At 42.8% G+C, this 14382-nt stretch overlaps 1 protein-coding gene across 1 annotated transcript in view; it reads right to left on the bottom strand.

The window, feature by feature from the left end:
* LOC101631144 (lipid phosphate phosphatase-related protein type 5) overlaps positions 1–14338 on the bottom strand; it is a 108761-nt gene extending 94423 nt beyond the window's left edge. Inside the window, exon 1 of the mRNA XM_004689749.2 lies at positions 14078–14338. Within this exon, the coding sequence (XP_004689806.1) occupies positions 14078–14314 (237 nt within the window). The 5' untranslated portion in view covers positions 14315–14338. The remainder of the gene's footprint in view (positions 1–14077) is intronic.
* Between the last annotated feature and the right edge of the window lie 44 nt (positions 14339–14382).

Raw genomic sequence — 14382 nt, 5'->3', positions numbered from 1 at the left:
AACATTGGTTAATAGAAGCATAATGCGACATTAGAAACTTGTGCAAAAACAGGTGTTTTAAGTACTATTTCTATTTGAATTATATAGGGTTTATCTTCAACTCTATTTCCTAAATTACTGAATAAATTAAAAATTAAGTGTGTACATGTGAAATATATAAAATAATTATATATCATTAGGTACCATGTGGCAGTAAGGGAAGATTATATGACATTTGCTGGTCTATAGGAACTTATAATCTTTTGACTGCCCAAGTATTTGTAATTTGCTATAATGGATAAGCATATATTACATTGTATATACTATATACAGATGGAAGCATTTTAATAACTATCTGATTATCAATCAGCAAATACATTAGAAGATGTTGCCTGCAGTTCTGTCTCAGGGACTAAAAGTCTAGATATGTTTCTATTAGAGAGAAAATGCTACAACTTTGTAGCAAAGTCTGCAGTGGACATAGAAGAAGAGACAGTGTATATTACTGTGTGTGCTTTTGTCTACTTGGAAAAAAGTTTCATTGATACCCTTTCCTGATTGACAAGAATATGACTTTATGCTGACCCCCTCTAGGGGCAAAAATAGTAGGCGAAACTCCTGTCCTATTTGTTTTGGTTAAAATACAACTGAAATAGTCAGTTCTGGCGCCACACCTTAAAAGTACAGGATTCTGGGCCTTCCCTGGTGGTGCAGCAGGTTAAAGCACAGCACTATGAAGCTACTGCAGCCACTATAGCACGAGTTCAATCCCTGACTGACCCACATAGTGCAGCAGCCCTCTCCTGACCCACCCACTGCTCCCCTCAGCAGTGTATTTCAGTGGATCTGCTTGTTCTGTTTCCCACTCCAACTCTGGTGAATCCCACCCCCTGCACCTGTGGCCTGTATCCCAGTTCTATATGCATAAATACATAAATCTTTAAAAAAGTATATAGGACTCTGAGGTGAAGTCAGGTGTGCAGCTAGGATGGTAAATGGACTCAAATATGCTGGGCGGACACATAAGGCCACGAAATCTCAGGAAAGGAAGAGGCAGGGAACTGAAAAATAACTTCTCTATGGGGAAACCTTCTAGGTTGTTTCATACACCTTCAAAGGTGAATAAGGCCAGTGGGGTTAAGGGGATGAAAGGTAGCGTTGACATGACTGTGAAGGAGTGTCCCCACAGTAAACTTGGTTGACACATAGAAGGGGGTGGCCAGGACGCCATGTGTCAGGGTCCTGTCCAGGGGGCGTCCAGACCCCTCTGAAGCAAATGCCTCATAGTACAGAAACCAGAAAGGCACTTGACTGTCTGAAGGTCTCACAGGTAGCAAGCAGTAGATCAAGGAGGTAAGTTTATGTCACCTGCTTGGCAGTGAAATCATTGCTTCTTTTATTTATTTATTCCACTTTTTTATTATCATGAAATGTATATACAAAATCCTCTGCATTCACTAGTTTTTATAAAATAGCCCATTACTGCTGCTGCTCATTTTCTTCGTCATATTTTCTCTCCAGCATACCATTCTATACCTGCAGCTGTTCATTGCTTTCACAGAAAGTATATTAAGGAAGGAGAAAGATGATTATTCAAGGAGTTTATAGGAAGGACAGACCAGTGTTCCTAGAAGCATCCAGAAAAGAGTTATGAAAGAGCTGGGACTGTGCTGGGAACCTGCTACTGTGTGAGTCTGGGGTGGGACCTATTAAAAAAAAAAAAAAAGAGGTGGGACTGGAGTGGCCTAAATAAAAGGGTAGGAAACATTAAATAAATGGAAACTTAGAGCAGGGAGAATCACATAAAGCACAAGAACAGATAACAGCTTTGCCAGGTTGCGATAGCTTCCCAGAAAATGACAGCATAGGACTATACCAAGGGAGTCTGCTGTTCCGCTTTGGTCTCTTCAAAAAAATGTTTTTGAAGTATATATTATATACACATGTATTTGCTTTTCTCTTAAATATAAATATGGCACTGGACAATTCTTCCATGTCATAATGAAAATAGTGACTACACCTTGACAGTACTCTATTTTATGTTATGTTAAAATGATACTACAAAAATTTAGTCGGTGGCACCAAGAATGGGTAGAGTTTTGTCATAGAGAACGTACTCCAAGAGTTTTACTTTTTATCTGAAGAGATTTGACGTTAGACACATAGAAGAAGGCCGAACAAACAGCCCTCCATGCTCACTTCCCTTACTTCCTGCCAATTCTTTACAATCACAGATTGTTAGATGTAAATAATATATTGGTAAAGTCTTTCTAGACAGCAGTATAAAGTCACAAGAAAAAAGTCACCATAATAATCACATAGTCTTCTTCTCTTTCTCCCAACGAACAATTGTCAGAGAGATTCATTGCAGATTCTTAAGCCTTCCAGAAGACAGAGACCCTGTGTCAGCAGCCCACATAAAGCCATTCTGCCTAGGATAGCCACTTCCCTGCTGTGGTGTCTTAGGCCAGGCGGCCTCAGCGTCCTTATCTGGAAATCGCCAGTTCCTATCTCTAGTGATACTGTCAGGGTCATTAGTCAAGGCTGTACAATGCCTGGTACATACACCAAGTAGCCTTTCCTACATGTAGCTCTTTGTCTAATCTCTCACCAGTGGCATGGCCTTGGGTGAGTCACTTAACCTCTCTGGCCATTCATTTGAAAATGAAGGGCTGGAACTGCTGGATTCTAAGGCCTCTTTAATGACTAAAAAGTTTCAGCTACAAAGAAAAAATGCACTCTCTCCCCGTGGGTTCACAAATCTCTTCCAAAAACAGGGTGACAGAAAGAGCTAGATAGTGTGGCTGGAATAAAGTGTCTTCTACAGTCCCATATCTGTATTCTAGGCTCAGCCCCAGGAAAAATGAAAAGGGGACCCCAAATAATCATGTGATGAGGAGCTAGAGAAAAGAAGCAACAAAGGTCTCTTTGAGAAGGCCCAACAGGGAGTCACGTAGTTTTGACTAAGTCACTTCATTCATTTTAGAACGAAGCAAGCCCAACACTGCAAAGACACATGTGAAGGAAGAGGTCATTGTCACCACCCCAAAGATACTGTTTGTTTTAGAAGTGGAAATGTCAAGAGTTCATTTTCAATTACAAGATGAGGCTCCAGGTGCACTATCTATCCAAGACCGCTCAGTTTGAGAGTGTGTGAGACCATGGCTTTCTCCTTTGATGAGCGCCTCCACCACACTGCTGCTCAGTGTGAAAAGTGCCTCTGTGCACCCCAGTGTGAGAAAATGCGAGATCTGAAATCTTGACAAAAAAAATCTCGATAGAAAAGTACAGTTTCTGCTGCACTACTGAAAGCACCCTTTAAAAAAAATGAATCATCGCACTCGGAACACAACATACAATTTACTCAGCATACAGCTTCTGGTTCTATCAACACAAATCCTGCTTCTCTTAGAGAGGAAATGTCACAAATTATTTTGGTAATATGTAGAAATGTGAGGACTACATCTGCACTTAACTGTCTTATGATTCCCTAAGTCTTATTTCTGCTATCACTTTAATAGATTTGGAGAAGGAGGAAACTGACAGTCTTAGTTCTCTGATTTGGAACAAATCAAGTAATTTCTCTATGCCTTATTTGCAAGCTTGCTACCCATGGAAAGTGCTCAACAAATATTGTTCAGGACTATTTGAGAATGAGGAAAGAATGAGGAGGGAGGGAAGGAAATCTGGAGTTTCATTAGGGTTTTATCATAAAGGTGTCTCTCCAAAGAAGTTGCCACAAGTTTTTGTTTTTGTTTTTTGATCCATGTTAATTAACAACTGATTTAATTAGGATTGTGAAAATTATTTTTTATAGAAATTATTTTTTATAGATGAATGAAGTGACTTTTCTTTTTTTAAGCATTTATTTATTTATGCATACAGAACTGGGATACAAGCCAAAGGTGTAGGGGTGGTGAGAGAATTCATCAGAGACAGTGGGGAGTGGAACAGGCAGATTGATAAAGTACACTGCTGAGGGGAGCAGCGGGCAGTCAGGAGAGGTCTGCTGCGCCATGTGGGTCACCTCCTGGGTGGGGATGGAACTCACACTGAAGCGGCTGTGGCTAGCTTGCAGTACTGCGTCCCAACCCATTGTGCCACCAGGGAGGGCCCTGAAATGACTTTTTTTTTTTTTTTTTAAGATTTATTTATTTGTGCATACCTAACTGGGGTGCAGACCAGAGGCTCAGGGGCAGTGAGAGGCTTCACCAGAGACAGAGTGGGGAACAGAACAGGCAGATCGACAAAGTACACTGCTGAGGGGAGCAGCGGGTGGGTCAGGAGAGGTCTGCCTGGCCATGTGGTCACCTCCGGGGCAGGCGGGAATTGAACTCATGCAGAAGTGGTTCTAGATTCTCAGTGTTGTGCTTTAACCCGCTGCACTACCAGGGAGGGCCCTGAAATGACTTTTAATTGTCATCATGGCAACTGCTAAAAATGAGCTCATATTGTTGAAATTAAAGATTCTCAAACTACGTAGAGTGACTAAAATAACTTGGAGTTATTTCCCACCTTTGAATGAACAGGATGTGTGTGACTCCAGTGAGAACTGAAATGGATGCCCCAGTGACTCCTCTCAATGGGACTAGAGTCCAGTCATTGGCTTAGGAGGATTTTTGCTTGAAGCATGTCAACCTCAGACACAGAACTACACCTTTCTGTGCTAAACCTTTCACACAGAGTTCAAAATGCTTAAAATATCTCAAAGGACAAAGAGCTGTCAGTTCACTGAATTTAGAGAACAGGGCATATAGATTATTTAGCCTGTTTTAATGGTTATTAAGAACTGTATGTTCAATAGGATTTCTTTATTATGACCTCATCATCACACACTCCAATTGGTGCCTGGATAACTTATCTACTAAAAATAACCTAACAGTGGGTATAAGAAAACTGACTTGATTCAGATGACAGCTCCCTGACTTTGAGATTCTCAAGTCTAGGGAAGAAAATATGAGTGAAAATAAATTCAACAAATTTATTTTAATGCCATAATTTGCTATAGAGATGCAAAACTCATAGAGGAGAATGCAACTATTTCATCTGAAGGAGTTCTATTAAAGGGAATTGTGCTGAGAGAAGTTGGTGCTAAGACCAGAAGAATACAGCAGAATATTCCATGAAGAGGAAGATTACAGAGGCTGAAGCAAGGGAGATAAAAATGAAGTCATAAAAAACTACAAAATTGGCCCTCCCTTTTGGTGCAGCGGGTTAAAGCACAGCATTAAGAAGCTTAAGCCACTTCCGCATGAGTTCAATCCCCGCCTGCCCCGGAGGTGACCACATGGCGTGGCAGACCTCTCCTGACCCACCCACTGCTCCCCTCAGCAGTGTACTTCGTCCATCTGCCTGTTCTGCTCCCCTCTCTGTTTCTGGTGAATTCTCTCACCTTCCACATCTCTGGCCTGTACCCCACTTCTATATGAATAAATAAATCTTAAAAAAAAAAACTACAAAATTACTATACGTATAGACTCAATATATACACAAATATGAATTCACACATACATACACACACAGTACACACATACGGTTTTACTCAAACATGTTCTCAGTGGGAAATGTCCACTAAAAGACTGTCTTTATAGATATAAATGCACCTGGCCTAAGAAAACAAATCTCTAGGGTTCTGTCCCTACCCCCAAAATGGTGTTTTACTGACAGTGATTCTCAAGCTACATCTGTCATAATAAGACTAAAAAAGTAATCAGCCTGCTGAGTGAAAACTGGCATTCTCAGAAATAGTTTAAATAATACTGAATATAGAACTCCATTTCACATACTTTAAAATACCTTCTATCAGAATGGTATTCTTTGTGATTTTCCAAAGTCTGCAGGTTAAGATCAGAACCCTGACATCAGAATCTGTCTTTTGACCTATAAGGATGGGAAGGTTGAGCTGGAAGAATCCAACATTCCAATGGTCTTAAAAACCAATGAATTTTTTCTCTTTAAACACAGATTTTAATTCCCCCTTTTCGTGTCTGGTTATAACTGAGCCTGTCCATTATTACCAAGTATATGAACATTGTACTTTTTTTTTTTAAAGATTTATTTATGCATACAGAAGTGGGGTACAGGCCAGAGGTGCAGGGGCGGTGAGAGGATTCACCAGAGACAGAGTGGGGAGCAGAATAGGCCGACTGACAAGTACACTGCTGAGGGGAGCAGCGGGCGGGTCAGGAGAGATCTGCTGCACCATGTGTGTCACCTCCGGGGCTGGGGATTGAACTCACACTGAGGCGTATGTGGCCAGCTTGCAGTGCTGCGCCCTAACCCATTGTGCCTCCAGGGAAGGCCTATATGATAGTGTAAAGAACACACGGACAAATAATTAGTATGCGTAGGGTAGGTCTTCTAGGAATGCCTCCATTTATGCTGAAAATCAAAGGGGTAGACAATTGTATATAGTCAAGAGCATTGGACTTGAAGTAAGAGTAAGATCCTAAATGTGTTATTTACCAAGTGCAGCAAATGACTGACACTCCCCAGATATATGACTTCTATCTGAAAATTAATGTGAAGATAAATGGCTTACATCACTCCTGCAGCAAAAAATGATGAAGAATACCTGAGATCATTTTGCCATGCATACTCTATAAGCATTATTGGCATTGATGCCAAAAGAGCAGTTATCACTTACTGAGTACTTAACACAAGCTTACATTTAATTCCATTTAATCATGTTAAATCATGAGGATCACCGCCTCAATTTTACAGACAAGAAAACTGAGTCTGGGCCTTATGATTTTGTGTATATTTTCTGAATTCTTGAAAGGCAAGGTATATGGTTTACTCATTTTACAAGACCAGGTAAAATCTACTAGGATACAGTAGATGCATCATTCAAAACTTAAACAAGTAATGTCTATTTGGGACAGTACACGCTTAAAAATGAGTGTTATAATGCATATTTAATAGATAGTATCAACAGTGTTCCCTGGAAACACTCTTTCAAATTATACCAGTGAATGGGAAGACTATAATAACCCTGTCAATACTCAGAGCTTACAAAAATTGCACTGGGTATTGGAAATATTGCACTGGGTATTAGAAATAGGAGTTGATAAATTAATTTGGAGGTCATTTCAGATTGCTGGCTTTTATTTTACTTTTGCTTATTTTTTTTTAAACATGGAAACTCAGAAAAGTACCAAGATCTTATTCTGCACCACAGAGTTTATTTATATATTAGAGTGGTAAAGCCAGGCCACCAGCAGTCTGAGCATCTGCAGTGACCAGGTGGCTTCATAAGGCAGGTTACGTGCTTGCATTTCTCCCTCAGACGTATGAAGTGATTTATTGTTCTTATCCATCTGACTCTCGCAACAGCTCTGTGAGGGAGGACAACGTCCACATTTTTCAGATAAGGTAACTGGCTCAGAAAAGCCACAGGGATAATGAGTGATGGTGATGAGGCCAGGAAAGTGCTGGGTGAGGGAGAGACAATGAGAGGGACAGGCAGGCAGGCAGGCCTGGAAGAGAACAGAGGGAGGGCGAGGAGTAGCTAGCAGGATTTCAGATTTCTGAGCCTTTGCCTTCCACTCAGCATCACCAGCATCACCATCCCCTTATCAGTATGCAAAGGGGAGGGAATAAATGGGAAAAAAGAGACAAAGAGGAATCAGGAAGGGAGGGAGGGAAAGATGAAGAGAGAATATAAATGAATGAATATGAATGAGAATGTCTAAGTAAAGCAAGGCCCTGGCAGACACAAGGAAGGGTTTAAAGAGATCCACAGAATAGGATCCTGACTTGTAGGGGTCTTGGACATCTCTGACAATTCTTGCAGGACTAAGGATGTGCCTGCTAGAAACATGCGAATGGATAGTCTTGATACACAGTTTCACTTTGTCCTCTGCACACCCCCCCTCCCCCCCATCTCATGGGGGGGGGGGTCTCATTTTAAGATACACATCTTAGGAACAGAGGCCTGTTCAGCTTAACCCGCTCTGTAGTTTCTGGACTGCACCGGTGAGGGTGATTTCACATGCATGCAAACACCTGCAGCACTGCTTCTCAGGGTGTGTTGCAAAGATAAGAAACACGGCTTCCAGTCAGAGCAGAAATATCTTTGAATCCCTTCTGCTGCCACCCACTTCTCCACAGCATTTCCAAGCTTAATAGGAAAGAAAACAATTTCCTGCACCCCACGTTGCAACACTGACATACTGGAACACAAAGCTTCCAGTCAAATCAGAAAAACAAAAATTGAGGCAAAAAAGGCTAAATAGTTTGACACGGCCAGGTTTGAGTCACTAGGACTAAAAACCTTTAAAGATTGGTTAGATGTGTTGTGATAAAGGTAAAGGGTTGGCAGGCACAGGTTTTGACCCGGGCACTGGCACAGTGGGACTCTGAATTGTTCATCTAACTTTTTTACCCCCAAGCCACCTGCCTAAGGTTACTGTGAAAATGAATTTTATGAATGGATTTTAATAATTTAATACAAATCTGACACACAACCTCAGTATATTTTCTATTTTCACATAGAAAATGGGTTTAATGATGGTACCTATGTTGAAAGGTGAGCACTAAGAGAAGCTTGCACTAGAGAGAGACCTAACAGTGTCTGGTGTATAGGACGTGACAGCCAGTTACGCTCACCTGAAGAAGTGGAGAAGTCATCAAAGGTAGGGACCATTGACTTGATGCAAAAAAACAAGGGTCTCATTGAGTTTTCCTTATTCAGACTCCCCAGTTTTTTCAGGTGAGTGGATTGAACGAGGTGGCATTTGATCTACTCTATCAGACTGTATCTGCTACAATCACAGCTGTTTTGCTAGGTTTTTAAACAGGTTGTCTTGATTAAAGATCACAGAATGAAAGGTAGCTGACACAGAGCTGAGAACATGATACTTATTACATCATCCTTATAGTAATCCGCTGAGGTCAGTCTGACCATGCGCTCCATTTTACAGATGAAGAAACTGAGGCATAGAGTACCTGGCTCAAGTTACCACAGAAAAGTGCTAGATCTGGACTTGAAAGTCAAGAAGTCTGACATCGCCTGCTGTGATCTTAACCTCCAGGTGGACAGCCTCTCAAGATGAAGGTATTTTGACTGTTGACTTATGAAATAAGAAAATTTGACCCAAGTTTACATGGCTAGTAAATGAGAGAAAACAGGGTAAGGATCCAGACTTCTCTGGAACCCAGGCTGGTGTCTTTCCTCCTGCATGGTGACCCAGGAGTATGTTCTATGACCTGGGGTAGCTGTAGGTACCTGACACAGATGGGAGGCAGCACAGGGCTGCTGGGAAAGCTCTCGGCATGTTGACCCACTTTGGAGCTCTGGATATGAGATGACTTTCTGTCGTTCGCTACCACCTCCAGACCTTGTGACATAAACTCCTTGGGAGAGCAGCAGCAGTGATGTCCCTCAGCCTCAGGGTAGAGGGAATTTCCTGGGTGCCAACTGAAAAATGAGAGGTGTGGCCCTCCCTGGTGGCGCAGCGGGTTAAAGCACTGCACTGAGAAGCTAAAGCCACTTCCGCATGAGTTCGATTCCCGCCTGCCCCGGAGGCGACCACATGGCGCGGCAGACCTCTCCTGACCCGCCCACTGCTCCCCTCAGCAGTGTACTTCGTTGATCTGCCTGTTCTGCTCCCCACTCTGTCTCTGGTGAAGCCTCTCACCACTCCTGAGCCTCTGGCCTGTACCCCAGTTCTGTATGCACAAATAAATCTTAAAAAAAAAAAAAAAAAATGAGAGGTGTTCTCTCATGGTCAGAACTGCCCTGCTTGCTGCTGATTTTCTGTCTTGGTTGTGAGAAGCTTCCTCTCCTTCAAATCATCTGCCTCATTTACAATTCAAAGAGCAAGAGCTAATAGTGGCCACTGTATCCAAAAGCAAGGAGCAGAAACTATAGCCATCACCACCTTTCTGATTAACCAAAACCAAAGATCACTGATTAGTATCCATAAATGTACTTGGCCAATGCTGTACCTCAAACTGAACTGTACCTGTTACCCAAGAGTTTATAAACCATGTCATCTTTGCAAATGAGCCCAAATAATACAGTTTTCAGAAAATATAAATTAAAATAATTCCATTTCAGAACACACAATAGACTTGAGGATAAAGAATTTTAAAATTATCTTAACATAATCATTTTAAAGATAGGAGGGGGGGCCCTCCTTGGTGGCATATTGTGTTAAAGCGCAGCACTGTGCAAGTGAGCTGCAGCTGCTTCAGTGCGAGCTCAGTCCCTGCCCTGGAGGTGACCCACATGGCACAGCAGACCTCTCTGTCTCGCCTGCTGCTCTCCTTAGCAGTGTACGTCATCGATTTGCCTGTTCTGCTCCCTGAGGTAAATCCTCTGCCCGTGCACCTCTGGCCTGTACCCCAGTTCTCTATGCATAAATAAATAAATCTTAAAAAAAAAAAAAGATAGGAAAGGGGGCCTCCCTGGTGGCAGAAGGGGTTAAGTCTCAGCATTGTGAAGCTATCCCCAGACACTGCAGGATGAGTTTGAACCCTGGCCAAGAGGTGACCCACATGGCACAGCAGACCTCTCCTACCTCACCCACTGCTCCAGTTCTTGTTTACATAAATAAATCTTTTAAAAATTAAAATAACAAAGCTAGGAGAGCCCTGCCCAGTCTTCCTGGGGTCCAGAAACACCACCCAGCATCCTGTTACTACTCAGTTACCAACAAATTGAGAAAACTCTGACCCTGGTATTCTAGGCCCCATCAGTGAACCTTAAGCTTCCTCTTCAGCTATACACCCTGGTGTCCCCTGAATCCCATTCTTAGAAACAAGAAAAAGAATCATGGTTTTAAAAATATGGTCTGCATTTTCTACTACCAAGGGGTTGTTCACTTCGCTGCTTCTTTGATGGCCTGACTCAAAATCCATTTCAGCTTCTCCTTCACGCCACATCTCAGATGCCAGTTTTCTTCATGAAGCCTTTTCCTCACCCCTCAATGAAAATGATCTCATCCTCTTGTGAACCACCAAAGGTCTCTGTGAGATATTTCTCTATCCATATATCTATGTCTATATATACACACATAATACTTTATTATGGTTGGTTATATTACGTCTTTGGCCTATTTACCTAATTGCCCAAATTAAGCTGCATATATCACAGGCTCAGTGACCATGGTTTTCTTTTGAGGTTGCCTTTGTCATTTCTGCCCTACCTGATATGGTGCATGTAGCACAGAAATTCAGTGATCCAGTGCCGAATCCTTATTCTGTAATATCAGTGAGATAAGGATGCTTTATGAAGCATCAGTAACAGACAAGGATGGCATTTGCTTATTATTTACATTACATACGTTAATATTCAAAATCCTGTGACTTAGGAATGTGAGGCATAACAGCTTAAATAAGTTGCTCAGGGTTATGTATCAAGGACAGTTCCCTACTCAACAAGTAGCAGGCTGTACTTTAAATCTGAATTCAAGTTTATTAGACCCCAAACCTAGGCCCCAAGCCAACACTATATAAAAAATGATAAAATTTAAAAGATACATTGCTTTTAATTTTTAAAAGATATGTTTCTTTTAATTTTTAGATAAATATATTTAGCAAGGATGCACTAAAACTACAGATTGTGGTAGTGAGTTCTACTTTTCAAAATTAATCTGAAGGTTTAGAAATGCGTTTTGAAGGTTAGAAATATAAAGATGCTGTATCACATTAGTCCAAGATTTGTGAGAAATGGGGAAAGAAGTGACTAAAGCACTTATTTAGAAGAATGACTTATGAGAACATGGAACTCATTTATTGTAATAGAAAAGGGAGAGACTTGGGAGTTTGACAGAGTGGTTGAAATTCTGATGTCACAATTTTAGCCCTGGTGTTGTATAAGGTACTTAATCTTTCTAAGCCTTTCTAAGTTTTCCCAAATGTTTCATGACAATAATTGCATTCACAGTTAATGCAAATATTAGTTGGCTTAAAGACACACAACTCAACAGATGATAGACACTACTAATGGCATTATTATATAAAGCGATTATGTCAAGCCAGCATTCTTGACAGCATTGGAAAGGAGAAGCTACCATTAATGTCCCCAACTTATCGCAGGGTGAAGCACAATATTACTCAGAAGAGCGGAAGGAGAAACAAAGGTCAAGAAGCAGGACTATCTTCCAGCACTTTTTCCTCTTCAGACTGGCTCCCAAATTCCCCCTTCTGTACCTAAAATCTGAAGGTCAAAACAGAAAAAGGAGTTGGAGCCTCCCTTTTGAAAGCTCTCAACAGACATCCCAGAGGCCTGCCCAGTTGTCATCACACATCTTCCTACAGAGAGCATGCTCTTCGCAGTAGGAGAGGGAACAACACACGTGGCATTAGCCCTGAGGGTAGATACATCCCCCACAACACACAACCTCTGTGTGTGTAGAGGCTTCTATGTATTATCTGACCCTTGGTGTTCTCAAATGTTAAGTGGAGAGAGTATTTTCTGGAAGGACTGCTCTGACAAACAAATGTGCCTGTGACTACTTAGTTTCCAGCAGAACAGGCACTCAATAATGACTAATCCATTCTCTCTCCCCTTCTAAGTGAAGACAATCAAAATCTTCAGGCCAATATGTTCTTGTCTCTAACTGGCACCTGCCACCATGAATGGATGATTAGGATCTGAAAAATGCTATCTCATTTAAATAAGACATAGACTAGTAATTACCAAGGGACAAGTTACAGACATTATTGATTGTGGTTGCAACCAAACCAGTGACCTGTGACAACTCCCCCCACCCCCATTAGAACAATAAAACACTTGAGAAAACATGCTGGCAAGCCAACATCTGGAAAAACAACAACCAAAGGCCCCCGTTTTCTTTATCTTCTAGTTTTTCAAATCGAGGCTAGCAAGAACACAAACATGAAGCTGGGTTTGGGCTTCTGACACATTTTAGTGACGGACAGTTAAAAGCAAAACAAAATATTTTCTGGTGCAAAGTCTAACACTTTTCAAATGCGCACGCTGGCACTGAATTTGAACTCGGCTGGCTATACCTGTGATAAAGTTTCTTTGAAGTTGTTAAGAAGTTCCTTGTTTTTTTCCTATGAAATTCCATTGTGTGTTGGGAACTTTTCATATTTTTGTAGACTATTAAGTAATTTCCCATAAATGAAAGAAAACATAATACCCAAATATAATAGATGTTCACACCCTAACTGCAATTGAAACATTCAGCCACTAAAAATAAAAGTTCCCTTTTCTGTTTGCTTTAGAGAGAGGGAGGGGAAAGAAGGGGGGGGGAGAGTGAAGAGCAGTACCACAGGAAGGGAACTTCCAATTATTGACAGTATTTAAAAAAACACGCATAATGCTTCCGTAAGGAACAGCAATTCGAACAAACTTTGCTTCATAGTCACATATGTAAATTACTGTGATTCTCAATAGTTACCTATGCATGTATGTGTATGTGTATGTGTGTGTGTGCACACAAGTTCATAAATCTAACAGACCTTCTCAATGATAGGCTCTAAGAGAGAAGCAGCCTTTAAATAAATGGGGTGTTTGAGGCACAGCTCCCGCTTTTCAGCAACTGGAACCTCTTGGTTCAGTGGTTCTCAAATTCTTGTTTAGATATGTATTCCCTGGCTAGTTCAGTCTCAGAGCACTGTCATATGAAACATAGGAAACGGAAGCGGGTGGTAAAATAGGAATCAGCTCCGAGAAGCACAAGTCCCTTCACACCCCAGCGACTGATCCCTTCTCCCTCTCTCCAACCCGCCGCTGCTCATTTTCCAGTCGCCAACTGCAACTGCGAAGAGGCAGCTGAAGCAGCAAGGCCACAGAGAGTGGATGAAGTCAAGATTCATCCCCGCGGCTCACCTTCTCCCAGGCGCCGGCCCCCTCCTGCTCCCCCATCCTCCTCCGGGTCCCCAACACCGCAACCACCGCAGGGAGCGCGTGGGTGGCCTGTGGAGGCAACGGGGGGCTCCCGTCGCGCCCAGCCCTGGCATGCCCGCTCCGGCAGCCTGTCCTCTGGGGAAGGGGCTCCCCACAAGTTGGAGGAACTTCGACGGCAAAGGCTGCCGCGCCCCGACCCTCCGCGGGGCATCCACCCGAGGGCGAGGGTTGGGAGAGGGAGTTGGGGGAGCGGGCGAGCACCCTGGGGCTTACCACGAGCACGGGGACCCCGGCGGCCAGCGAGTAGAGCAGCACCGGCGGCACGGCGCTGCTGTCTTCCGGGCCCGGGTAGGGCTTGCGGTAGGCGCTGTCGTGGCAGAAGAAGCCCTGCACGTTCACCGTGAACGTGTCCGTGTACTCGAAGTAGTACGCCAGCATCACCGTCCCTGCCATGATCACCATCTGGAAATAGAGCATGCTGCTGGTGAGCGCCGCGGGCGGCGGGGGCATGCACGCCTCCCGGGCCGGGCCGGGCCGAGCGGGCGGGCCCCAGGCTGGGCTCGGGCGCTCACCGCTCA

The sequence above is a fragment of the Condylura cristata genome, unplaced genomic scaffold (genome assembly GCF_000260355.1).
Source record: "Condylura cristata isolate star-nosed mole 26May11 unplaced genomic scaffold, ConCri1.0 scaffold00026, whole genome shotgun sequence".
NCBI classification, from domain to species: domain Eukaryota; kingdom Metazoa; phylum Chordata; class Mammalia; order Eulipotyphla; family Talpidae; genus Condylura; species Condylura cristata.
This window is presented reverse-complemented; position numbering and strand designations above follow the sequence as displayed.